Source organism: Podarcis cretensis (assembly GCF_951804945.1).
Source record: "Podarcis cretensis genome assembly, chromosome: 13".
In the NCBI taxonomy this organism is placed as follows: Eukaryota; Metazoa; Chordata; class Lepidosauria; order Squamata; family Lacertidae; genus Podarcis; species Podarcis cretensis.
The window spans coordinates 21,852,261-21,879,396 of record NC_137182.1 but is presented as its reverse complement, the minus strand read 5'-3'; the positions used below and the strand labels follow the sequence as shown (position 1 = coordinate 21,879,396).

General features: G+C 47.8%; 2 protein-coding genes across 4 annotated transcripts in view; one reads left to right on the top strand and one right to left on the bottom strand.

The window, feature by feature from the left end:
• Window positions 1–3,964, bottom strand: part of FAM117A (family with sequence similarity 117 member A) — a 39,617-nt gene extending 35,653 nt beyond the window's left edge. The window contains exon 1 of the mRNA XM_079949824.1: window positions 3,748–3,964. Within this exon, the coding sequence (XP_079805950.1) occupies window positions 3,748–3,853 (106 nt within the window). The 5' untranslated portion in view covers window positions 3,854–3,964. The remainder of the gene's footprint in view (window positions 1–3,747) is intronic.
• An 8,568-nt stretch (window positions 3,965–12,532) lies between these two features.
• Window positions 12,533–27,136, top strand: part of KAT7 (lysine acetyltransferase 7) — a 30,137-nt gene continuing 15,533 nt past the window's right edge. For 2 of the 3 annotated variants that reach the window (XM_079949592.1, XM_079949594.1), the window contains exons 1-8: window positions 12,533–13,191; window positions 17,032–17,179; window positions 17,965–18,141; window positions 18,979–19,218; window positions 19,336–19,418; window positions 20,630–20,719; window positions 22,330–22,428; window positions 24,933–25,061. In XM_079949592.1, the coding sequence (XP_079805718.1) occupies window positions 13,177–13,191; window positions 17,032–17,179; window positions 17,965–18,141; window positions 18,979–19,218; window positions 19,336–19,418; window positions 20,630–20,719; window positions 22,330–22,428; window positions 24,933–25,061 (981 nt within the window). In that variant the 5' untranslated portion in view covers window positions 12,533–13,176. The remainder of the gene's footprint in view (window positions 13,192–17,031; window positions 17,180–17,964; window positions 18,142–18,978; window positions 19,219–19,335; window positions 19,419–20,629; window positions 20,720–22,329; window positions 22,429–24,932; window positions 25,062–27,136) is intronic. The other variant, XM_079949593.1, reaches the window with a different exon arrangement.

Sequence of the window (27,136 nt, the reverse complement as noted above, 5' to 3'; positions counted from 1 at the left end):
AAACAGAAGCATGCGTGTGTTTAAACTTGGATCTGCCACGATCTTGCAGAAACGTGCGTGGGAGGGGGGCAATTTAAAGAGCAAAGCAGGAATGCAATATCTCCACTGCATATCCTTTTTGCTTCTCAAGTAGTAACCTCTCCCCCCCCCCCGCCCCGCTTTTGTGAGTTTCTGCAGATCTGGGTGCAAACACTCAAATCTCCTGGCATCAAGCATCATCTGACCCTGAGCTCTCGGTTCCTTATTTAAACACACTCAGCTTGTATTATGTACACAAAACACAAGTGAAATCTACACTTCTGTATTCCCCTTTGAGCTGGCAAACACATGCCCTGAACTCCAGCCATTTTGCTGATAGGAATGTTGTTACATGAGGGTCCCCAGGATGCCTTTGTCCACCAGAGGGGGAAATACTTTCTCTCTAGGAAGAGTTTCTCTGTGTGTAGTGCAGGGTCTGAAAGGAATTACTAGGGAACAGAGGGTGTTTTTACAGAACACCCCCTTGCTAGGACAGAGAGAACATGGCTGTGATGTGCGTCAGCTGCTCAAAATAAGGCACTAAGGAGTTATTCAGTCTTGTCCCACAGCACACACAGCCTTACTTTTTAACACTGGGATTGAATTCCTTCAGTTCAGATCTCACCATTAGCTCCTTTAGGTGATTCACAAAGTAAAAAAGATACGCTCCTTTCAAAAGGGGAAATGGAAGAATGCAATCCTTTTTTTATTAATCAAACATCTTATTAGGATGGGTTTCAATATTTTCAAAGGAAAACATTGGCATCAATACACTAATAAAATAGATATAAAGGTACACCTTTAATGAAGAGCAGCTAGGCCAGAAATTGGGGCAATTTCTTATGGAGTCTGGCCATAACATTGCACTCTACTGATTTCATTATGGTTATGTCTTTGGCAACTGAAAATAATGCATTTGTCAACTAATGATGGGACAGCTGCCGACCTCAGAGTGTTATTAATTCCCAACATCATAAAACAAAACCCCACCAATTAAGTGGTAAATAAAGAGTTTAGCAGTTTCTCCAATAAGATGCACATCCACCAAACTGGTCAAAAGGCGACTCTGTTGTGATCAGATCCACCTTCACTGACATGTCTTACTGTTAGAGATAACTGCAAAGTTCAAAAAAAAAAAAAAAAAAAGCATCCAAAAGCTGGATCAATGGTTTGATGTGACAGCTAATACAGCCTTGCAGAGCCTCAGCTACTACATCAAAACAGAGCTCCCTGAAAGAACTTCACTCCTTTGCCAGCAAGCTGAGCAACAGATTCTAAGACTAAAATGTGCAGAGGTGAAAAGACTTCACTCAAAATGCACTGTTTCCTCAACTTATAAAAAACAACACAGCACTATGAAGTGTTCTGGCGTACTCTTCGGGATAGGCCTGGAAAAAACACATATTCCTACAAGAATACAATCTGAACGAACAACTGTTAATGCTTTATTTTCACAGTTCAGTCTCCTTTATGGGAGCTTTCATAAGGTGTTAGGTACATATGAACTGCAACAGGTACATATGATCTGGCACTAGGTACTCACCCTAAGATTAAACAGGCATGGCTTTCTATTCTTTAAAACAGTAAGTCAAGCAAACCACAAGAGAAGTAAAGGAAGATCAGTAAGCCAAGCCAAGCTCCCCACAGAATAAGAGAAGCCCAGCTTCCCAAAGCACAAGCACACAGCGTCTATACGCCTTAGAGAAGAATTTAGAGGAGGGGAACAGCAAGAGACTGAGGTTGCCACAGGCACAGGCACATCCTTATCTGTTTCCAACTTCTGATCAATCCATCATGTAAATGCGCCGACAGCTTTAGCTCCTGCTTTTTGCTGTTATGTACAGAATCACCTGAATAGGCTAACCATTTTGTCTGCAAAGGAAGACTGGCCACGAACTGGCTGGTGCTAAATCAAGATGACCCAGATACAGTTGCCTCCCCCGCCCCCCCCAAAAAGAAAAAACCTTGCAGAGAAAGGAGGTGGTAGCATATCATAGCAATGAAATCAAAGTGCAGCAGAGAGGGGAAAGAGTGTTATAATGGGGCACCACTACTCCCCATCTCTGTCAATGTTCTGTCCTACCCCCCCCCATTTCCCCAGAATAAATCCTTCTCCTGTCCTACCTACATTAAGCTCCTACCGTGTTCCTTAGCCATTTATCATAGCCAAGTACACCGAATACGTAGCAAAACACCCTGCTACTGCTGCCCCCATTACTTCCACATCCCTCCCCAGGTGCTTGCTGCTCCCACCATTTCACAACACAGAAGCCCTCAGCTGCCACTGCTCCTCACTGATCTCGGCCTAACTTTTCCACACCCACTGTTTGACCTGCCCTATAGCTTCCTCTGTTCCAAGACCATTTGCAAATGTTTTTACAAATCCCCACCTGTTCAAGCAGCCTCCATTTTCACAGCCCAGGAAAGCCACTAAATATTCCCTCCGAGACCTGAACCTGCTTGGTTCCACCTGCAGCACCTCCATCAATTATTAGTCCTCTAAAAAAAAGATGCTACAACTCGTTTTTGTTGCAGCAGGCTATTATGGCTCCCCCTCTAGAAGCTGATCCCTTTTTTTTCTTCTACGCTCCCATCCAAAATTTGACCCATCCCATTTCTTCACTGTATATACATATTTTCATACCTTCTCCCATATAGGTATCCTAACTTGGGCCACAAACAGAGCTCCAGCCTGCAATGCAAGCAGCTCCAGGGAACCCCCACCCCACCCCAAACAGCACAGCCCACCTTCTTCCTCCACACCCACGTTGTTTTAAGCTGCTCTTTTCTGAGCCTTCTTTCAGCTGTGCAACGTCTCTTTTTTCCCTTCAAAATAATACAACTCTGGCTGCATTCCAAAGCGTGGCCACATCATATGGCAACAATGATACTTGCAGCCTATTAATCTCCAACGTTGTGTTTTAGCCTTCTCCAACACTCGAAGGGTAGGCCTTTTTCAAGGGAGCTTTTTGGTGTGGACACAGCCAAGCCAAGCACCAACAGTATAATATGTAGACATGATTTTATGAGGGGTGTATGTGTTGGTTCATCCCAATATGCATTACTTTACATTTTCTTGATGGGAGAATCTCTCCTGGAGTTTTTGCTGCCTGTTCCAACCCAGCAACTTGGGTCCCTGCAGATTGCCTGAACTCAATCATGCTTAATAAGCTTATTGTCAGCTGTAAACTGGGGGGAGGGGGGTCCCCTCATTGTTCATACCCTGCGCTCCCTCGACTTAACCTTCGCCCCTTCAACTCCACAGACCAATTGCCCTCAGATGAAGGGCCGCATACAAATTTAATAATTGCCCGACTACCTCAGAAACTACCTCAACCCCCCTCGCCTTCTTTGCACATTATTTTAATAGCAATTCGCATCCATTGCTTTCTCAGCCCCCCCAATCCCCGAACCCATCACTTGCCCTCATGCCCCCCTTTCTCCAACATGGCTCCCCCACCTTACCTACTCCTCTCTACTGCACCCCACCCAGCTGCTCAGCCCCCCCCCCAACAGCCCTCAGAAACACTTTCTACCCTCTTTCTACCCCCCCACCTCGAACTTACCGGTTTTATTCCCCTTCTTCACTGTTTGCTTGCTTGCTTGCCCACCTACGGCCCCAAACCTGTTGCCCCCTGAAGCGGCTACCTACCCTGTCCCTCCCCCCCCCCACCACGGAGTTAGGCCTAGCCAGGTCTCGTTTAACGGACGCCCCCGCCCCCCCGTTACCTGCCCGGCCCCCATCTCCGCCTCGACGGTGCTGCAGCTGGAAGGGGACGGTGGCCCTGAGCGGCTGCAGCCCGCCCCGGCAACACGAGGAGGTGCCTGCCGCCATGGACCAACCCCGCCACCTTCCAAGCTCCGCGGGCGAGGTGGCCGCGCCAGCAGCTTCCCGAGCGCCCGGCTGCAACCCCTCTCTCGCCGCCTCCGCCGCCGCGACTGAGCCGCCCGCGGGACGCCCCTGGCACGGGGTCCCCTTTTCAACGCGCTAGGGGCGGGACCCCGCACGGAGGATGCCGGTCATTGGCCAGGGGAGTTAGGTTGGGCGGGGTCCCCGTTAAAAGACCACGCCCACGGAACCGCCCCCTCTGCCCGCTCGCCGTGCACAGAACGGAGGGCCAATGGGGAGGCTTCGGGCTGCTTTGCACGCAGCGCGCGACCTCTTCCTCCTCTTCCTGCAGGTTTGCTTAAGACGGTCCTCATAGACTTGGGCTGGTAAGGCTCCTATGCAAGGCTGCTCGGCTTGGGGGTTTCTAGAGTTGTGGTGGGGTTTTGTGTGCGTGCGCGCGCGTGCCCCAAAAGTAGAGGCGGGAGCGGGGGAAATGCAGGGTTGGTTTTTTGTTTTGTTTTTTTAATGCAAGCTGCGATTCGACCGAGCAAAGCAGCACTTTATCTCTCTCCCCCCCCCAAAAAAAAACAACCAACCCCCGAAAGGAAACAGCTGGCGTTCCTTCTAAATTCACCTTTTATATCCTGTGGGAAATGGGCGTAGCCGGGGGAGGAACTGCCCCCCTAAATCAAGCAAGTAAATCAAAACACTTAACTAAAAGTACACATTGTAGAAAGACGTTGACAGATTTTTCAGTGCACACTGGGTCAAAAGAAAGACATTTAAAACAACCGTTGTTGAGACATTTCGTTCCAGATCTGCACAGAGCCAGGCAGAGGATGGTGACGGGTGGGCGTCCTGCTCCCCCCCCCCCCCATGCATAAATCCTGGCTACAGCCGTGGTTTGGCAACACGGTGGTTATTAGCAGTGGGGGCATGTCTTAATCAGCAGAAATGTTTCGTGCTCAGAGTGCCGCACCCCCTCTAGGATTGCTCCAGGATTTGGGGAGGAGAGAGCTCTCAAGGAATAAAACTCCATTCAATAGCCAGGGCACCCAAGCAACAGTTGGAATCCATCTGAATTTGGGAGTAGTAAAGTTATCTGGTTTTCCATCCCCACTCTCAGGTCTTGAACTCATAAGAACACTGAACTTGAGCGTTGACTTGTAACACAAAACTAGCAGCCCCATGAGAAGCAGCCTTAACATTCATTTCCGTGTACAAAGAAGGAATGTGGATATTTGTCACACGTCGCTAACCCATATGCTATCGCTGGCATGCTCTGTCCCCACCAACAGCCTCTAAATGCAGAGGCCCTGACAACACAGCCCTATCTGTAACCAATGATCTCTCTCTCTCTCTGGGCCTACGAGGCATGTGACAAGATGGCAAACACAGCTTGCGAGGAAGCACAGATGTTGCAGGAACACTGATAGAAACTAGGCCAAAAATTAGTGCCAAGTATACGAAGTGAGGTGGGACGCAGGTGGCGCTGTGGGTTAAACCACAGAGCCTAGGACTTGCCGATCAGAAGGTTGGTGGTTCGAATCCCTGCGACGGGGTGAGCTCCCGTTGCTCGGTCCCTGCTCCTGCCAACCTAGCAGTTCGAAAGCACGTCAAAGTGCAAGTATATAAATAGGTACCACTCCGGCGGGAAGGTAAATGGCGTTTTTGTGCACTGCTCTGGTTCGCCAGAAGCGGCTTGGTTATGCTGGCCACATGACCCGGAAGCTGTACACCGGCTCCCTCGGCCAGTAAAGCGAGATGAGCGCCGCAACCCCAGAGTCGGCCACGCCTGGACCTAATGGTCAGGGGTCCCTTTACCTTTACCTATACGAAGTGAATGGTGGGATAGCAAATAGATGGGAGACTAGGAGAAGAACTGGCTTGCACCGGTGCAAGAGATAATGCACTTGGCAGTCAACTTAGATGAGATGGAGTGCAATATTGGACTGTTAAGGAGCAGAGGTTCAGCGCTTCTGAAGTTTAGCAATTAAATGTCAAGGTGGGGAACGTTTTTTTCCTCCTCAGTTTACTTGGAAGTCTGAACGCTCCCTGCATTCTTAAGCATAATGAGGCAAAGCCTCCTTTCTGACTATTTTGCTATTATAGGTAAACTAGGAGGAGGAAGTCAAAATTCCTAAACAAGGAACTAAACTGCATCCCCAAGCAAACAAAGGAACAAATTAAAGGAGCTGTGATAAAATCTGGGAGTGCAATAAGTCATGTAAATAACCTGCCTTCCTTCCATATTTATTTATGCTTTATTATTTTGAAAGGCATTTTTACCTTTACTAGTCTTCTCTGGAGTGTCTGCAAAGTAGCTGATGTGGTGTGCCTATCTCTTAAAGAAGCTAGAGCAGACTCCCTGAAGCCTGAAGGAGATAAGAGGCAGGGATAAAGTAGCAGCAGGTGCTCCTGTTTCTGCAAGACAACTTCCTTGCACAGAACCTCAGGATAGATCTCCACATCCTAGCCCCCCCCCCCCAGTTTGTAAAGAGCCAGACGGTATACAAGAAAGACTTGCCAAGTGATTCACAGGTCAGCACTAGATTTAAACCATTCTTACAGGGCCAGAGGAGTCAAGACCTAGCATATTTACTTGCACATAAATTCCTTTGAAATGGATGGGCCTTGTTTCCATACAAGTGTGATGAACACTAAAGCCTTGAGACTGCTATGCACATGTACTTAGATGTGACTAACCAGCCGGTTTAAAATTGTTTCAGTGTCTTACAGGATTTACATTTATTTTATTTTTATAGTTTTATTCTGTTACAAGCCACCACCCTGGACTCTATTAATGCTTGTCAGTAAACAAAATAAAAACCTACTTCAGTCTCTGGTCCTGACCAAATAAAGACAGAGGGGCAGCCATAATAGATCTGTTGCAAGACTAACTTTCATTTTGTAGCACCTTAAAAAAACTAACAAATGTCTTAACATTGAAGGAACCCAAAGTCTCTGTTTTTATGTGGAAGTAAGTCCCACTTAACATAGTGCAATTTATTTCCAAGTAAATATTCAAAAGACCAGTGTGCACAATTTATTAAAGCCCCAGAAATGCCTTCACCTAAAGTGGGTCCTGCAACAATTGTTTAAAAAAAGAAAGAAAAATGGGATAGAGAAGGGACAGCGTATGCCTATACTACAAGTTTGAATTACTATGGAGTAAACCACTCCACCCTCAAATCCTGGGAATTGTACTTTCGTGTAGAGGCAAAAATTAAGTGCTACAGACCTCTTCATCTTACAGCTCAATTCAAGGTTCTAATACTGGAATATGGAACCTTTGACCTTCCAGGTGTTGTTGGACTCCAACTCCCAGGAGACCCAGCAAAGATGGCCAATGTCAAGGATGACTGGAGTTGTAGTCCAGCAACATATGGTGGGCACCAGGCTCCCAAGTCCTTGTTCTAGTATGTCTGTAGTGTGCATGTGCTTGAGAGGAGCTACACATCTTAAAATGTAAGTCCTAGATTTGGACATCGGAGCTACCCACTTGCAAATTGTTCTTATGTTAGGTTCTTATGCCTTTGGAACAACCTCCATTGTAATTCAAATAAAAGGAAGATTGATAGCTTCTGCCTATCAGAACACAGTTGTAGTTTTGCCTAGGTAAGGAGATAGACCAGGGCAGCACTTGGCTTTTGTATTTTCAGAAATGAGAAATTAGCCATTTTATTTTTCTCTCTCCTAGTAGGCCTTGGTACAACCTGAAGCCTCCATATCATAGCCTCAATTGAAAGTCCAGTTGCAACCTTTATCACTAGCTTCCTCCATTTTTGTCGCCCTGATGAAGGGTTCTGGAGAACTCGAAAGTTTACCACACTATCTTGTGACATTTTGGTTGGCTTAAGAAAAGTATTACCCCAGCAGTGTTTTGGATTACGTCTTAAGGACCCAAACCGCTGCTTTGCTTTTTGTAGCACCCCGGAGTATATTATAATGATGAAGATGCATTCCTTATCCTGGTTTTATGGTTAGACTGCTGACCTACTCCCTCCCACGTCCTTTCTGCACCATATCCTGTCTCCACCCACTCGCACAGTTCAGGTTTATGGTGCAGCTGAGCCATTTAACCTCATTGCATCAATGATGGTCCAAGTGCAAGAACACTGACGTTCGCATCCCACCCCCCAGCTGGGCGACACTTTCATACCAAACAGGCTCGGAGCATTTAGCTCCCTTTGGGAGTTGAACCACCATAAATTTAGCATTTGCATTTTTTTAACTGCTTATGTCTGCATCTGGCTTTAACAAGTTTCCATGTTTTAAGAGGCATAAATTCAACTTGCTGATAAGTTGCATGCCTAATTAAGACAGTGGGGAGCTCACCCGTGGGTATGAGTAAGCTATTTATCAGTAGCACTAAGACAAGATAGGCTACTGATAGCTTGGATTTCAATATCAAAACTCTACTCATGCTTAATTACAACACTATTACTAAATTCCAACCTTATTACCTGTTACTGTAATCTAGCTGTATTCAGAAACCTGGATATGGGATACATGGACTAGACCCACACAGCATCTCAAACAGACTTACTATGCCACTGTCTGAGGAGTGCCACATAGACTTTTTTTATTCTTTGATTTTAATCTGTAAACCTCCTGCTGTGGCAATTCTTTTTAAACTGACCCAGTTGTTTATGCACTGTTTTTACTGTTTATGTATCGTGTTTTTTAAACTGCAATAAAAATGAGATTTTAAAATCTGGACATCACCTCAGGGACCCATTTGGGGCTAAAAAGATGGGGGTAGAAATGTTGTGTGTTTGGTTGGTCCCCCCCTTATTTGAAGTTTTGAGCCAAATGCACCAACAGGGTATCTCATAGGGTATCTGAGTGACATGAATGGTGATGACTGGGGGCCCCCAAGCTTCTTTTAAACACACAGTTCTTTAACTCCTTCTTTACTGAGAAATTGCAAGAGAAATTCCCAGGGAGTCTCTGCTTGAGCTGAAACAAAGCTGTGGGGGCATACATTCTGTTGGCAAATAAAGGCACAATATTTCAGGGAACGGTAGGGATGGCTCAAGAGCATATGTTCTGTGGGCATAAAGGGTTCTGTGAACTTCATCTGAACCTCTGAAATGAATAAGGCACTAGGAACTGAAAGTAAAGAACCTGGAACAAGCCTCAATTGCAGGGTAGCTGTGAGGACAAAGAACAGAAAGATTATAAAGCCGTACAGTATGCACACTATATTTGAAGCATCTCCTGACCCCCAGCACAAGGAATTCTGGGCACTGTAGTTTGTTAAGATTTGCTGAGAATTCTGACTACTGTGCCTAGAATTCTCTGAAAGAATGTGCTTAAAGATAACTAGCTGTTTAGGATCAGACTACAGTTGCAAGCACACTTCAGAGTGTGGTGCTGATAATATTGAGGTTGCAGGTTCGATCCCTGTATGGGACAGCTTTTTATTCCTGCGTTGCAGGGGGTTGGATTAGAACTAGATGATCCCCAGGGTTCCTTCTAACCCTACAATTTTATGATTTTATGAGGACTCAGAATTAAGCACTGACCTACGCATAGCTACCTGGTGGTTGGAGAACCCACTTTAATGGGGCTAAAAGGTAAAGGTAAAGGTACCCCTGCCCGTACGGGCCAGTCTTGCCAGACTCTGGGGTTGTGCGCCCATCTCACTTAAGAGGCCAGGGGCCAGCGCTGTCCGGAGACACTTCCGGGTCACGTGGCCAGCGTGACATCGCTGCTCTGGCCAGAGCCAGAGCCAGAGCCGCACACGGAAACGCCGTTTACCTTCCCGCTGGTAAGCGGTCCCTATTTATCTACTTGCACCCGGAGGTGCTTTCGAACTGCTAGGTTGGCAGGCGCTGGGACCGAGCAGCGGGAGCGCACCCCGCCGCAGGGATTCGAACCGCCGACCTTTCGATCGGCAACCAAACATGCTTAGGAACAGGCTACAAATCTCAAGTAAGGCTTACAGCTCATATTACAGTAAAAGATTTGCATTCAGGCTTCTTAGATGTAAGCCCCACAGAACGCAACTGGTACTTCCTTCTGCATAAGCATGCATACAGGTAGGGGCCTGCCAAACCTGTTCTTTATAAATGATACAAGGCACCATATTTAACAATGATTTGTGTATTAGTTGATTAATTGACATATGAATAAAGCAGTATCGTTTAGTTTAGATTATGCATGCTGCTATACCATTAGAGGACTTCTCTCTTACTGTAAGGTAAAAAGCAAGGTTTTTCAGAAAACTGCACGACCTGACACCCCCCCCCCAATGTTCTGTATTAACTTCTTTTTTTAAAAAAATGCATTGCCCAATTAGTCAGAAGTTTTTTAGAAGTTTTAAACAGACTAATCGACCTAATTAATGGTCAGATCACTTCCTGGTGCAACTGGACTTCTCCGCGACCCTTCCCCTCTGCAGGGAGGTGGGACCAATTCAGATGGTCCGCCCCTGCTACTTAATGGATCCAAATGGTTTCCAGAGAGTGGTAGGAGATGTTTTATCCCATGTTGATGGCCTTTCAGCTGATTCCCTGGTGGCCCGCTGGAATGTGGAGTTAACCAGGGCTATTGACTGTTTGGCTCCAAAGTGCCCTCTCCGATTGCATGGAGCCCGGAGAGCCCCGTGGTTTTCCACGGATCTGAGGGCAATGAAACAATCGTTGAGACGGCTAGAGCACTGGTGGTGGATAACCCATTCTGAATCTGACCGGACACGGGTTAGAGCTCAATGTCGAGCCTACCAAGTGGCGATAGCGACGGCGAAGAAGACTTTCTTCACCGCCTCTATTGCATCTGCAGAAAACAGCAGCAGGAAACTCTTTCAGGTGGTTCGCAATTTAGCGGAACCACCTGCTCCATCAGGGCCCAGTACGGGCCGCATGATCTCCTGCAATGACTTTGCAAAGTTTAAAGTCACTCAGATTCGAGAAGAGGTAGACTCCACCGTGGGAGCAGGGCCGGGGCGGGAGAGTGCTAGAGTCCTGTCTAGTCAAGTTGTGTGGGATCAATTCCAATCTGTTACCCCCGAGGATGTGGACAGGCTGCTTGGACGAGTGAAACCAACCACCTGTCTCCTGGATCCTTGCCCATCCTGGTTTATAAAAGCTTATAAAAGCTAGCCGGGAAGGACTGGGCGATGGGCTTCGTGGGGTGGTGAATGCTTCCCTCCGTGAGGGAGCCTTCCCAGACCCGCTGAAAGAGGCAGTTATTAAACCGCTTCTTAAAAAACCATCTTTAGATGCGGCCACAATGGCCAACTATCGCCCAGTCTCAAATCTTCCATTCTTGGGCAAGGTGATAAAGAGAGCGGTTGCCGAACAACTCCAGGCACGCCTGGAAGAAGCGGACCATTTGGATCCCTTCCAGTCGGGATTCAGGCCTCATCATGGGACTGAAACTGCCTTGGTCGCACTGGTTGATGATCTCCGGCGGGCTAGGGACAAAGGTGAGAGCTGTTTCCTAGTTCTGCTGGATCTCTCAGCGGCGTTTGATACCATCGACCATAACATCCTTCTGGACCGTCTTGAGGGGCTGGGAGCTGGGGGCACTGTCCTACAGTGGTTCCGCTCCTTCCTCCTGGGCCGTGTTCAGAAAGTGGTGGTGGGGGATGAGTGTTCAGACCCCTGGGCTCTCATTTGTGGGGTGCCTCAGGGTTCTGTCCTCTCCCCCATGCTTTTCAACATCTACATGCAGCCGCTGGGAGAGATCATCAGGAGGTTTGGGCTGGGTGTTCATCGGTATGCAGATGATACCCAGCTCTACCTCTCTTTTAAATCAGAACCAGTGAGGGCAGTGAAGGTCCTGTGTGAGTGTCTGGAGGCGGTTGGAGGATGGATGGCGGCTAACAGATTGAGGTTGAATCCTGACAAGACAGAAGTACTGTTTCTGGGGGACAGGAGGCGGGCAGGTGTGGAGGATTCCCTGGTCCTGAATGGGGTAACTGTGCCCCTGAAGGACCAGGTGCGCAGCCTGGGAGTCATTTTGGACTCACAGCTGTCCATGGAGGCACAGGTCAAATCTGTGTCCAGGGCAGCTGTTTACCAGCTCCATCTGGTACGTAGGCTGAGACCCTATCTGCCTGCGGACTGTCTCGCCAGAGTGGTGCATGCTCTGGTTATCTCCCGCTTGGACTACTGCAATGCACTCTACGTGGGGCTACCTTTGAAGGTGACCCGGAAACTACAACTAATCCAGAACACGGCAGCTAGACTGGTGACTGGGAGCGGCTGCAGAGACCACATAACACCGGTCTTGAAAGACCTACATTGGCTCCCAGTACATTTCCAAGCACAATTCAAAGTGTTGGTGCTGACCTTTAAAGCCCTAAACGGCCTTGGTCCAGTATACCTGAAGGAGCGTCTCCCCCCCCCCCCCCATCATTCTACCCGGACACTGAGATCCAGCATCGAGGACCTTCTGGTGGTTCCCTCACTGTGAAAAGCCAAGTTACAGGGAACCAGGCAGAGGGCCTTCTCGTTAGTGGCGCCCGCCCTGTGGAACACCCTCCCACCAGATGTCAAAGAGAACAACAACTACCAGGCTTTTAGAAGACATCTGAAGGCAGCCCTGTTTAGGGAAGCTTTTAATGTTTGATGTATTTTAATATTCTTTTGGAAGCCGCCCAGAGTGGCTGGGGAAGCCCAGCCAGATGGGCGGGGTATAAATAATAATAATAATTAATAATAATAATAATCAACGAGATGGAGCCTTAGATTTAGTAATTCAGCCCCTTGTAACTTCTCCAACATCCCAAGGGTTACTGAAAGAGATAATCGTGCACCCTTTCCTTACACATAGGGGAAGCACCGCCTCCGTTGCCCAAATTAAAGATGGGTTTTCCACCACGAAAACGCAGGCTGGGCCCCTAAACAAAGATGGCGGATCCAGCATCGGGGCGAGTGCAAACCGCATTGCACTTGAGGTCGCTCGACCTCGAGTGCAGGAAACCACCAACGGTGCCCACCTCAAAAATGGCCGCCCCCGCTATAGCGAGTGGAGGAGCTGCCCACAACCAAGATGGCCGCGGCACTTCACCGGCGACTGGTTCTCAGAGGCGCCAATCCCGACTCCAAGATGGCGGAGCGCCGTCGGCGTGAGGTGAGGTTTGTCTGCGTCACGTGACAGGCAGGACGGGGGTGTGTGTATCCCCGTCGTGTGTCCCGGCGGAAGAGTGAAGGGAGTCGGCTGAAAGGTCGCAGCTGGAGGGAAAGGGAAAACAAAGCGGCGCGGCCTAGCGCTGGAGAACCGGAGACACGCCAGTCACCACGGATACAGCCGGAGCCAACGCGGCGGCCGGGGCGCAGCCACCCTCGCTGCCTCCGCCGCCTCCTCCGCCGAGGATGTCGCGTAGGAAGGTGAGAGAGCGCAAACCGAGTCAAACCCCCTTCCCGTCTCCTCTCCTTTAGCTGCAGAGACCGTCAGGCTCGAAAACCAGTTAAAAACGTAGGCCTTCAAGCCCCTGCTTCATCTCGCGTCTTGATTGGTCGCCGCTGCCTCCCGCCGCAACTTCTATGGCCATCTTCGCCATCAGTCAAGCGCAGCCCCCACCCTCAACGGTTATTTGTTTCCCTCCACCCTTTCGGTGATTGTTGTGTCCCGCCTCCTTTCGCTGCTCATTGGCTCCGGCGCTGAAATGCCATTGGCTGCTTTCCCTATCACTTCCTACTGGCGCGGTTTTCTTTTCCCCTCCTCCCCCGTCGCTCCTGTTCCCAACGACTTCATACTTGGCTAGGTGCCTTGGGAGTGGGTGTTGAAGTAGCTGCTGATTGGCCGGGCATTCTGGCCTGAATTGGCGTCCACGGGGTCCCGCCCCTCTCTTCTTTCTCCGTTTCCCATTGGGGGACAGGGTCGCGTAAAGGTCCTCCTCCTCGCTGTTATGATTGGAGGAGAGGGAAAATGGCACAGAGGGTTCAAAACACAACAAGCAAGATGGACTGGTTCATGTTGATGGGTAGCAGCCATGGCTATAGTTTTGTGCCTACTCGGGTGTAAGTCTCATGGAATTCAGTAGGGGTTTCTTATAAGTAAATCTTCTTACAATCGGGCTGCATGTATAAAAGGATTGATCATTCTGGCTGCAAATCTAAGGCTTTTTTTTCAACTATCTAGTTTTAAGTACAGATAGAAATAGTTTTACTTCAGGAGAGTAGAAATTTTACATATTTTTAGAGGACTTTATATAGTCTCTTGGGACGCAGGTGGCGCTGTGGGTTAAAGCCTCAAGCGCCTAGGGCTTGCCGATCGAAAGGTCGGCGGTTCGAATCCCTGCGGCGGGGTGCGCTCCCGCTGCTCGGTCCCAGCGCCTGCCAACCTAGCAGTTCGAAAGCACCTCCGGGTGCAAGTAGATAAATAGGGACCGCTTGCCAGCGGGAAGGTAAACGGCGTTTCCGTGTGCGGCTCTGGCTCGCCAGAGCAGCGATGTCACGCTGGCCACGTGACCCGGAAGTGTCTCCGGACAACGCTGGCCCCTGGCCTCTTAAGTGAGATGGGCGCACAACCCCAGAGTCTGTCAAGACTGGCCCGTACGGGCAGGGGTACCTTTACCTTACCTTTATATAGTCTCTTGCAACAAAGGAAGGGAGGCTGCAGTGTGAATGACAGTTCACCAAGAGGTTTAATAATAGGACATGTTTCGTAGTAGCTGTATCTTGAATTGGGCTGCAGTCTTTGAACCATCAAGTCTTTTAACTTGGACAAGAACCAAGTTTTGCTACCCCGTACAGATCTAGCTTAAAAGAGCAGATTTCTAGCCCACAACATGTTAAACATGCAGTTGTTGCTCACAAGGAGTTTGGAAGGCTCAAAGTTCCAATCTTCGTATTGCTTTTTAAAATGTATTTCTTTTATGAGACACACATATGCATATATACCATGGGGGTTCACCCGATTTCTACCTGCTTAGAATCAGCATCTGGTCCTTCCAGGTTGTTCAGTGATCTCATTAGTCTGTATATTAAAAAGTGCCTGTTTTGCTAAAGGTTCACAGCAACAAAATATAACATTTAGCAGACCAGTTTTGTTACTTGTGCAGATTGTCTTAAAGCAATGAGTAATAGTCTCATTTCATGCAAGTGGAAAGGAGGAACAAATATTGGGGGAAAGAAAGTCATGGGGAGAGAGAGAGAGAGAAGGGGTAGGATAACCTACTTTAGGCTCTGGTCCTGACCACATTTGTCTCCAGCTGCACCCACCATACAGCTCCACAATATATTACCCCCAGGTAAATGTGGCTCTCAACAGAAAAAAGGTTGACTGCCCCAGTCATAATCAGAAATGAATTGGGATGGCACCTGCAGCATTCGAAGACCCAGCTTCATATCTGTTTGAAGTGCTATATAAATGAAATCCTCATTCCCTGCAACTCTAGATTATTTTCTCCCCCTTCCCTGGTATCCCTCTTGTGTCACACACATCGTTACAAGTGGGGAAATAGAGTCAGAGGAAAAACAAAAAACAAAAATAAGTGGGAGGAATTACAATAGAAATTGGAAAGCATGATGGGGGAATTTGCTCTCATGGTCAAACTTAAGGTCCTGAAAGAATCGTGAGTCAGAGGAGGGCTATTCTTTATGCTTGTTCAGTCCTGCAGTGGAAGCCAAATTGAGATGTTTGCCTTTCCCTGCAGTGTGCTGGCTTGTCTCACATGCTTGAGTCTCTTGTAGAGCCATCTGTTCTGCAGCCCCCCTCTATGCAACACACCTGGTGTCTGCTCCTGCTCTGACTACTGAATACATTGCACCAACTGTGTGTGAGGTGAGGGTGCTTTCTGTTGTGTACCTGGATTGTGTACAAGCTTCCTTCCTTTCCCACCTACCCCCTACAGGTAGCAACAGAACAGATTTCCCTATCACTGCATTTCTGTCACCTGTTATATTTCTGCCTGCCCTACCCGAACCAGGCAGCAACTCTTGAATGTGTGGGAAGTGGCTGATGGGTGAACGGTCTTTCATCTGTTGCAATGTTGTGATCCTACAAAAAGAGAATTGTTTTGTGACAGGTTCAAATTTGATGCCAATAGTAGCAGACAGTGAGTTCAAGAGCCAAACTCGGCTACTCTTTCCTGCAGAGCAGAGAATAGGCTGCCATGCGTGTAGTAAAGGATGCATTGTGCTGGCAAAAAAGGAAAAAAGTTATTGGCTTTAGGCTGGCTGTTTAAAAGGAGCAGCAGCTGTTTCTACAAATACAATGTTTGTTTCAGACTTGAGGAAAGCTAGTCTGTGTAGTAGGTTTGGGAACCTGTGGCCCTCCAGATGTTGTTGGAGTATAAATTCCATCCTGCCTAACTGTTGGCTGTGTTGGCCAGGGCTGATGGGCATTGGAGTCCATCTGAAGAGCAACAGGTTTCCCATCCTTGCTGCATAACATTCAGTCTTAAGTGGATTGCTGTGTGCCCCTGGATGAATTGTTCAGCTATAGCTTTTATTCCCTGGGTTTTGAAATCTCATCTCTGTTTGGTGGCAGTTGCAAAAACAGACTTTTGCTCAGAGTGTGTTGATTCCTGTGATGTGAAGATTGTGGTATACACAGACTGGGTGGAGTTGCCACTTTTTGTCCAGTCCTGTGTCTTTCTAACAACAGAAATCAAGGAGGTGAACCTTTACCACCACTTGTCTTTATGCTAGGAAGAAGAAATGCCTGCACACTTGAGGCTTGCTAATGCACTGTACCATATCCTCCCCTATTGTGTTGACTGAGTAAGCATGAGACTTGGGCTACAGGCACAATATGCAGAAGACTGTTTTGAAGTTGTGGCTAGCATACAATCGAGCTCATTTCTTCTGATGGGATTGTTCCTGTTGCCTTCTAGACAAAGTTCTGGGGAGTTTGGTTTGACCTATGCAATCCCTTTTGACTGAAATCAGAGATCAGTACCGTCACCGTGTCCCATTGCAATCCCATATACTAAATGAGCACTCACATATAGGTGTATGCACGGTCTGGACAGCAAGAGCGCAGAGAGAAATATTCTTGTGGATGTGTGGAGATTCATCAGTGCTTTAGCCTAAGCGTTTTGTTCCAATCCATTGTAAGAGGTTTCTATTTTGGCTTGGTATTTCTGCAAGCACAGTGCACAATGCTTTCTAGTTTACGATATCCGTTTTTCTGAAACGTTTTAGTTAGTGCTGCTCCTCAAAGAGTAGACCCCAGATAAAATGATGCGTGTTGCTTATGTGGCTGAGTCTTTGGCCTTTCAGAGGAACGCTGGCAGCAGTTCTGACGGAACCGAAGACTCCGATTTCTCCACGGACCCAGAGCATACAGACAGTTCAGAAAGTGACGGGACGCCACGCCAGTCTGCGCGTGTGACTCGCTCTTCCGCCAGGCTCAGCCAGAGCTCCCAAGGTAGAGCGTTTGAATGTTTGGTCTTAAGCCTTATTCTAAATGGCATGAGCTGTATAATAAGCTGGTGTCTGCCCTCCCCACCCCACTCCATATGCAGGCACAGCCAAAATCTTAATTGGAGACAGGCTAGCTTTAGTCCCACCCACCTCTGAAGCCCTGTAAGTCATTGCATGTTCTGCATTAACCACCTTGTGGACCTGCAACAGGTCAGTCTGTAAGAGAATGATCTCTAAATAATAACACCTTTAAAACGAGTTTGAGCATCAAGTTGAGGATATTGATGGGTCAATAATTAGGATTCTGTCTCCCTGGAGGATTTCCAGACTTCTGTTTGGTGCATGCAAAGAAGCAGCAAGGAGAGGCATTGCAAATGTTGGGTATTCCAGTATTATTCCTATATTCCAGAGAGAGGCTGAGAGAGTGGCTCTGAGACCAGAGCTGAGTTGGGATTTGAACCCAGGATCTGCTCGCTCACATCCGTAACTTACACTGGCTCTCATAAACGCAAAATCTGAACTTGGACGTGGAGTAGTATCAGAAAGAAGCTCATTTATTACCTTGCTGTTCTTTGCTCCTTAACTTGTGCTTTTGAAAATCCTGGCTATATTAAAATTCTTAAATCCTCAGAACGTATGTTGATGATGTCGGGAAGGCAGGCTGCACTGTGTCCTTCCATGCAGGGGACAGATGTTTTTGCAGTGTGAGTGTTGCAGGTGGTTTATCCCAATGAAACACCTGTGTGTGTGTTTCCCCACTTCCTTACCTCCCCATCCTCTTAAAACTAGATTCCAGCCCGGTTCGCAACCCACCATCGTTTGGAGCAGAGGAGCCTGTTTATTCCACCCGGAGGGTAACCCGTAGCCAGCAGCAGCCCACACCCGTGACTCCCAAGAAATATCCCCTTCGACAGACCCGCTCGTCAGGATCTGAAACGGAGCAAGTGGTTGACTTTTCAGATAGAGGTTTGTAAATGGCTGGGCAGGATGCAGAGTGGCTAAAACTGGCACAGATCATGCTGAATTTCTTTTACCATGTTCTTCATCGGATTTCTTTAGAACTTTGATGACTTCTAGGTTAGGTTGAGGGGCACTAGCTTAGCCAAGGCTGCTTTCGAAATACTAGTTGCTGTGTTGATCCCAAAGAGAGGGAAAGCACAGCTGAGATGATGCCCAGTTGAAATCGCCTTTTATCTGCCCCTCTGATTTCTTTCTCCAGCTCAGGATCACCCTGGCAGTTTTGGTCAGGAGAGCAACAATACATTTCCTAGTACAGTACAGTCATACCTCAGGTTACAGCCGCTTCAGGTTGCATTTTTTCAGGTTACGCACCCGCTGAAACCTGGAAGTACCGGAACGGGTTACATCCGGGGTTTTGGCAGTCGCGCATGCGCAGAAGCGCCACTACGGGTTGCGAACGTGCATCCTGCACGGACCACATTCGCAACCCAAGCGTCCACTGTACAGTGGTACCTCAGGTTAAGTACTTAATTCGTTCCGGAGGTCCGTTCTTAACCTGAAACTGTTCTTAACCTGATGTACCACTTTAGCTAATGGGGCCTCCTGCTGCCGTCGCGCCGCCAGAGCACAATTTCTGTTTTCATCCTGAAGCAAAGTTCTTAACCCGAGATAATATTTCTGGGTTAGCGGAGTCTGTAACCTGAAGCGTATGTGACCCGAGGTACCACTGTATTGCTTTTTTAGGCCTGGCATTTTGACCTACAAGGGATTCTGGGGAGGACTCCCCCCCCCCACCCCTGTTTATTGGGCTCTGCTTACTTTTGTAACATTGTGGCTCTACAGACACTAAAAACGCCGCTGACCACGATGAGTCGCCACCCCGCACACCGACTGGGAACGCCCCGTCTTCCGAGTCCGACATCGACATCTCCAGCCCCAACATGTCTCACGATGAGAGTATCGCCAAGGATATGTCCATGAAGGATTCGGGGAGTGACCTGTCCCATCGTCCCAAACGCCGCCGATTCCACGAGAGCTACAACTTCAACATGAAATGCCCGACACCCGGCTGCAATTCATTAGGTACGGTGGAACCTTCCATGATCTGAGATTTCATTAGCGGACTCTCCTCTTGCCCAAATCCCCCACGTGCCCTTTCTTGTTACCAGCCCTAAGGCGTGTTCCTTTGGCTCTCCACAGGACACCTGACGGGAAAACACGAGCGGCATTTCTCCATATCTGGATGCCCACTGTATCATAACCTTTCAGCGGACGAATGCAAGGTAATTTATTCTCTTGGAAAACGAGCTTGTAGCAGTGGAAAGAGATCAGTCAGGAGGAATGGCATGGGGAGCGGAGAGAATTACAGCACAGTTCATCCCACCCACCGCCTCTCCTCTTTTCAGTGCTGCTTTGCAGGAGAGAAGCGGTGCTCGGTGTTTGGACACACAGCATGGCCATGTAATGTGCAGCACAGCCTTTGCCAACTTGCTGACCTTCAGATGTTTTGGATTACCATTTCTATCAGCGGTGCTGGCTGGATCTGATGAGAGCTGTAGTCAAAACCATCTGGAGAGCACCAGGTTGTCAAAGACTGGTGCAGTTCCTCTCCTCTGAGCGTTGTGATTTGTGACACAGAAACAAACACGGGGACAAAATTCTCACGGGAAGCACACTATTTGAAGCATACGTAGGAATTTCTGTTCTCAGGCTTGTGCATGGCTGTCCAAAAATCCAGCAAGCCTATGATTTGAGTTTTAAAATGGTTATTTGAAACTTGAATCGAACCCTTCGTTTGTAGGCTTTGGGTGAGTCTGTATGTTGGTGTTCAAAATTTCAATTTACAAATTTCCTTTTTGTTTTGTTTTTCCAAGAAAGTTAACATTTTAAAAAAATTAATATGCTGTTGAAGAACAGCTGTTTGCAGCAAATGTCTCTCTGTGCATGATATTCAGAGCCTTTTTTGCACGTGACTAAGAAATTATTTACTAGGGACTCTGGTGGTAACTGCTGAAATGAACTTGAGGTGGTAAAATGGGGCAGGGAGAGGTGATCAGATTTTCTCATATTGAATGCATGTGTAGGAATTAGTTAAATTATTCTTTATTTTGTAAAATTATATCCTACATCTTCAGCCACCATGGTTTCCAGGGCAGAAGACAATGCAAAAATACAACAATGCAATCTAAAAATCCACCTGTAATTTGGGGCAGAAATTCCTGATGGAGCTGCGTAGCTTGAAGTTGGGCTTGAGCCCTGCCTTGAGCTCTTTTGAAACATCAAGCCTTGTTTGGTCAATTGTGAATTGAGGGCTTATGGCTCCTTGGATGTTCCTTTCCTTCCTGCAAACCTCAGAGATGCCTGGGCTCAGGGCCAGCAGTACCTTAACTCTCTCATATTGTGGTTTTGGTTGGACTGTTCTTACATTATCTGAGCAAGAATTTGCATGGCGTGAGAAGGGAAGGATTGATACGATCTCTCTCTGGATTTCAAGGTGAGAGCACAGAGCCGCGATAAACAAGTTGAGGACAGAATGCTGTCTCACCGACAAGATGATAACAACAGGCATGCTACCAGACATCAGGTACTTCCATCTTACATTTTTACTTTTGCACCTTTATCAAGTATGCACTGGCTTTGACACCCCAACAGGACCATCTTTTTTCTAGCGATCATTGACATCTCAGTTTCAGAGGACAGTTAAAAAATAAAAAAACCCAGAATCAAAAGCAATTTTGTGTGGAAATTCTGTCTGAACCTGTGTCTACTTATCTTGCTGACCACATTTTCTGAGTAATCTAAAACTTGTGTGGAGGAACGTTCCATGCTTTAGTTTTACCAAGAAAAGAATAAACATGTTAGTTTCTAAAACAATTAAATATAACTTGCCCTGTGATAACTTGAGAAGAATTCATGATTTGTGCCTTGTTCGCGGGGTGTGGTTCTTTAGATTGAGATTACTCTGTGCATGTTCATCCTTCAGCTGTAGCGATAGGTATGTGTGAAACCCCACCAAGATCTACGGGTATAGGGCAGTATACAAATTTAATAGATCATAATAATATGTTTTGTATCCTTTCAAATGCCATACACTTCACTGAAGGCAGTTCTCACAGTCATCTCTCTGTTGCCAAGTGAGGGACATGTAAATAATCCCTGATATTTTTCAAGCACGGTCCCAAGTATACCATCTTGCTATACCGAGATAAAACACACATAATACAATGCAGTGTGGCAAGAGTCCTGTTCTGCCATCCAGTAATAGTTCCCAGTGATCAGGCTCATGTTGGTTTGCAAGGGATGGTCTGGACCAGGGGTCAGCAAACTTGTGGGGGGCCGGACTATATTTTGAAGGGGGGAAAATGAACAAATTCCTATGCCCCACAAATAACCCAGAGATGCATTTTAAATAAAAGGACACATTCTACTCATGTAAAAACACACTGATTCCCAAACCGTCTGCCGGCCAGATTTAGAAGGTGATTGGGCCAGATCCGGCCCCCGGGCCTTATTTTGCCTACCCATGGTCTGAACCGTTTGACATGGAAGTGCAATAGACGAGCATCTAACTCCTGCAAAAGCATACTCAAAATAATAGCAGGTTAGAAACTTGACAGTGCCATGGTCCTCTGCACCTGCCAGATTGCTGGCAATGCGAATGTTTCTGGGCATGCTCAGCAGACTTCACAACACCACAGCCAACACCCCTCCTCCATAGAATTTGGTATCTGGCTTAGTGCAGTTTGATTCAGAGTATTTTTTGCTACATGAGCTGGTGTTGTGTACCAAAGAAACATATATCCCATTATGTATGGAGTGGAGTGCAAGAATCCATTTCAGCGCAGACACACTTGAGCTGCCAGACCCATGCAGCGGGAGCAAAGTATACACTTGTGCCATATTGCACATGCGACATTCCGTGTCAGAAAGGTGTGGCCTATAGCACAGAGTTGGAGAAACTGTGGCCCTCCAGGTTGTTGCTGGACTCCAGCTCCCGTCAGCCCAGCACAGGTCAGGAATGGTCAGGAATGATGGGAGTTGTAGTCCAGCAACACCTGGAGGGGCCACCCAGGCTTTCCACCTCTGTTATAGCATATGAAGCAATAGTTGGCCTGCTTTGGGGTCAGAGGGCTCAGGATCCTGGGCAGGTTGCCGCCTCCTATGCATGTCCTGTGTTTGTCATCCCCTGTGTAGGCACCAACTGAAAGACAGCTAAGGTACAAAGAGAAAGTAGCGGAGATGAGGAAGAAGAGGAATGCTGGGCTGACTAAGGAGCAGAAGGAAAAGTACATGGTACAGAAGCGCTCTCTCTCTCTCTCTCTCTCTCTCTCTGGAGTGTGTGTTTGGCAGAATCAGGCCACCCTTAATGTCATGGTGTATTTCACACCCTGCATAGAGGGAATAGTTAATTTCTAACTGAATCTGATCCCAAAATTCTAGGTATTAGTGCTATACAGTAGAACCAAAACAAGAATAGGCAGCCATGAGCTAAACACTCCTCCCGTTATTTCGATTCGGATTGTGAATTCCAGCCTTGCTGCTTCCCATCCCTTCTTGCATGCAGACCTTTGTGTCCTTTGGCCCTGCGCGAGGCCGTAGTTGGAGGGGGGTGGCTTATAGGCCACCCAGCCCAGCCTCCTGTGCGATGTAGGAAATTAAGTGCTGGAGCAACCCCATCCAATTCCTGCACAGCTTCTGCATTGACAGCCTCTAACAAGGGAGAGCCCACTGCCTCTTTAGGTAATTGGTTCCCTTCCTAAACTTCTCTTACCATTAGGATATTTCTCTTAATGTTCAATCAAAATCTATTCTCTAAATCCACTGGATTTAGTCCTGCCCTTTTGGACAGCAGAGAACAAGCCTCCGCCCTCTTCTGTCGGACAGCCTTTCAAGCAGTTGAAGAATGCTTCCGTAGATTTCCCCTCTATTCTCCCCCGCCCCCCAGGTTAAACATAGTTCCTTCAACCTCCCCTCATAGGAGTTGTGCTTTGTGCTATATCTGTTGCCTCCCGGTCCAGTCGGTCTCCACTGAGTGGGGAACCTGTAGCCCTCCAGACGCTGCGGAACTACAACTCCCATCAGCCTCTGCCAGCAGAGCCAGTGGTCAGGAATGATGGAAGCTGTAGCCCCAACAACACAGAGGAGGGGCTCTGTCCAACTCTTCGTGACCCCATGGACCAGAGCACGCCAAGCACTCCTGTCTTCCACTGCCTCCCGCAGTTTGGTCAGGCTCATGTTTGTAGCTTCGAGAACACTGTCCAACCATCTCGTCCTCTGTCGTCCCCTTCTCCTTGTGCCCTCCATCTTTCCCAACATCAGGGTCTTTTCCAGGGAGTCTTCTCTTCTCATGAGGTGGCCAAAGTATTGGAGCCTCAGCTTCATGATCTGTCCTTCCAGTGAGCACTCAGGGCTAATTTCCTTAAGAATGGATGTGTTTGATCTTGCAGTCCATGGGACTCTCAAGAGTCTCCTCCAGCACCATAATTCAAAAGCATCAATTCTTCGGCGACCAGCCTTCTTGATGGTCCAGCTCTCACTTCCATACATCACTACTGGGAAAACTATGGCCTTAACTATATGGACCTTTGTTGGCAAGGTGATGTCTCTGCTTTTTAAGATGCTGTCTAGGTTTGCCATCGCCTTTCTCCCAAGGAGCAGGCGTCTTTTAATTTCGTGACTGCTGTCACCATCTGCAGTGATCATGGAGCCCAAGAAAGTAAAATCTCTCACTGCCTCCATTTCTTCCCCTTCTATTTGCCAGGAGGTGATGGGACCAGTGGCCATGATCTTTGTTTTTTTGATGTTGAGCTTCAGACCATACCATATGTTTCGCCCTATAGGACACACTTTTCCCCCTCCAAAAATGAAGGGGAAATCTGGGTGCATCCTATGGGGCGAATGCAGGCTTTCGCTGAAGCTTGGAGAGCGAGAGGGGTCGGTGCGCACCGACCCCTCTCGCTCTCCAGGCTTCAGGAAGACATCCGCAGCCTAGGCAGCCCTGCGGGAGTTCCCACAGGGCTGTCCAGGCTGTGGATAGTAGCCTGCTTCCGTAACGCCGGGAGCACTGAAAGCAGAGCACCCGGTGCTTCGGGAACACATCCGCAGCCTAGGCAGCCCTGCGGGAGTTCTCCGCAGGGCTCCCCACGCTGCAGATAGCAGCCTGCCGCCCGGCGGGCAGGCAGGGCGCCCTGAAGCAGAGCGCCCCGCGCGCCGGGCAGACATCCGCAGCATGGGGAGCCCTGCAGGAGTTCCCCGCAGGGCTCCCCACGCTGCGGATAGCAGCCTGCCGCCTGAGGCAGACATCAGCCAGCCCCACAACCTCAGGGAACAGCAGGGAGGCGCAGCGCCGTTCCTCGACCTGGTTTGGTTTCCCCGACCTGTTTTTTTTGGGGGGGAATAAAGGGAAAAAAAATTTCCTTTATTTCCCCCCAAAAAAACTAGGTGCGTACTATGGGACGGAGCGTCCTATGGGACGAAAAATACGGTATTTTGCGCTCTCCTCTTTCACCCTCATTAAAAGGTTCTTTAATTCCTCCTCACTTTCTGCCATCAAGTTTGTGTCATCTGCATATCTAAGGTTGTTGATATTTCTTCCGGCGATCTTAATTCTGGCTTGGGATTCATCCATCCCAGCCTTTCGCATGATGAATTCCCTCGGCCTTCTACTTCCCTCAAAGCAGGAGCCAGTATAATTTCGCTGTCCAGCAAGAAAGGGCAGAGAGTGGAGGCTGAGGGGATCCACTTTCCCCAGGACAGGCAAACTATTTCTAAGAGATTATTTCTGCTGTTTGGTGTAGGAGCACCGGCAAACCTACGGCAACACCAGAGAGCCCCTTCTAGAGAATCTGACCAGTGAGTACGACCTTGAGTTATTCCGACGAGCGCAAGCAAGAGCCTCTGAGGATCTGGTAAGAGGACTGGGCTGGGTAAGATACACATCCTTCCACCTTCTAGGCTTGAAGTAAAACCATTTGTACTCTTTTTTGTGCTTAGCTGAGTGTGAATCGCTTGTGACTCCGTTTGGACAGAATCAAACTTCTGAGCAAGGGGTGGGGAGAAGTGAGCAAAAAGAAGGAAAAGTATATTGGCGTATCCTCAGAGTCTAGAGATGGGCGACAGCAGTTATGTATAAATAAATGGGTTCCTTCCTCAAAAGAGCTCAGAAATTCAACAATATGCATTGCATGGAGGGAGGAAACAGGGTAACGGAGAATCTGAGGCAACTGTTGCTGGAGGTGTTTGGCAGTGGGCCCTCGCCAATCACGGCAGCTGCGAGGGGAGGACAGTTGGGCAGGGGGCAGAAGCTTGAATCAGCAGAATGGACAGAGAGAGCTGTGTGGTGTAGAGAATCTTGGTGGTCTCTCTTGGTTCCTGAGCCTGCGGAGGATTGAAGAAGCAATGATGGATCTTTAACTGGGTACAGGTTGTGGGTTTCTGACTCCTCAGTTCTGAGAACAAGGTATTTGAGGAGCTGTATGTGGATTTTTTGTCTTCCGAGTTACTGTTACTATATATGTGCTCAGTATTCCGAGCTTGGCTCAGCCCACTGGTCCCAATCTTTCGCTAGTCCGTTTCAGTTGCTGTTTTTCCTGGGAATCAGAGCTCTTGACCCCACTTTTGTTTGTGGGGATGGGGACCGCAAGCAAGTGCCACTCCCACTGTTACCAGACTTAAGCTTGAAGAAATGAGGAGAGGGGCTCGGTTTCCAATTGTGGTACACGCCCCATCTCTCCGTTCATTGATGCTTTTAGATTAATGTGAACTGAAGGCTAAGTGTATTTATGGCAGAACAGCAGAAGGAGATAAAGGAGCACCGTGGAACCATTCACATAGCAGAATGAAAGAGGATTGCCAGATTCTCAACTGCTGTGCATCTGCTTATATTTTTAGAGTGTATCTATTGCCCTTCAGGAAACACTTCAAGACAACTTACAAATAAAACCGTTTTTTAAAGTATAGAGGTACAGCAGGCCATTTCTTGGAAGCAGGCCCTTTCTGGGATGTTTCCACTACAAACCATTTACTAGATCAGTTAAGGTTTTCCTTTCTTTTTTATCGTATCTTTCTTTACAGTGGTACTTTGGTTTAAGAACAGGTTAGTTTATGAACAACTTGGATTAAGAACGCTGCAAACCCGGAAGGAGGTGTTTTGGTTTGTGAACTTTGCCTTGGAAGCAGAACATGTTCCGCTTCCTGTTGAGTGTGTTCCATTTGTAAATTGAGTCACCTGCTGCTATGGGAAAGCACGCCTTGGTTTAAGAACGATTTGGTTTAAGAACGGACTTCCGGAATGGATTAAGTTCGTAAACCAAGGTACCACTGTATTTGCAATTTAAATCACTCATAAACAGTGATTTGTACACAGCTGATTTTGTTTTTTGTTTTTACAATCTCCCCACCAGCATCAAATATCTATTTAGTTTTCCCTCCTTGTTGGGGGTGGGCAGGTGAATTCTATGTCTTTGACCAGCGTTTTGAGCTTTTTGGGGGCTATGGCTCCCATCATCCCTGACCACTGGCCTGTTGGCTAAGGATGATGGGAGTTGTAGTCTCAAAGCAGCTGGTCACCCAAGTTTGGGAAACCCTGTCTTGGATGAAGGGCAGGTATTAAAGACACTGCAGTTGCAGTCCTGATGCACCATAAGAGCTGCAACAAATGCCACCTAATGGTTTTGCATTGGCCTCTTTTTAGATTTGTGATGAAATAATCAAAGCACATTTCCCAATGAGACCAGCCTCTCACACCGTTTTCTTTTTTTTTTTAATAATAATTAAGAAAACGCTAACAAAGGGCACATTTTAAAAAATGACAACGAAGAGGCGTGTGGAAAGTGGACCGATCAATTGTGTGGGAAAGCTCTGGCAGCAGAACAAGGTTTTTTTTAACCTGCCGATGGCAGCAGAACGTGGATTCAGTCGGACCGGGGCTATGTCAGCTGAATGGCAGTTTCGCTGTAGATGCACTGGTCCTGCCAAAGGACCTCCAGAGAGAAAATGCCTA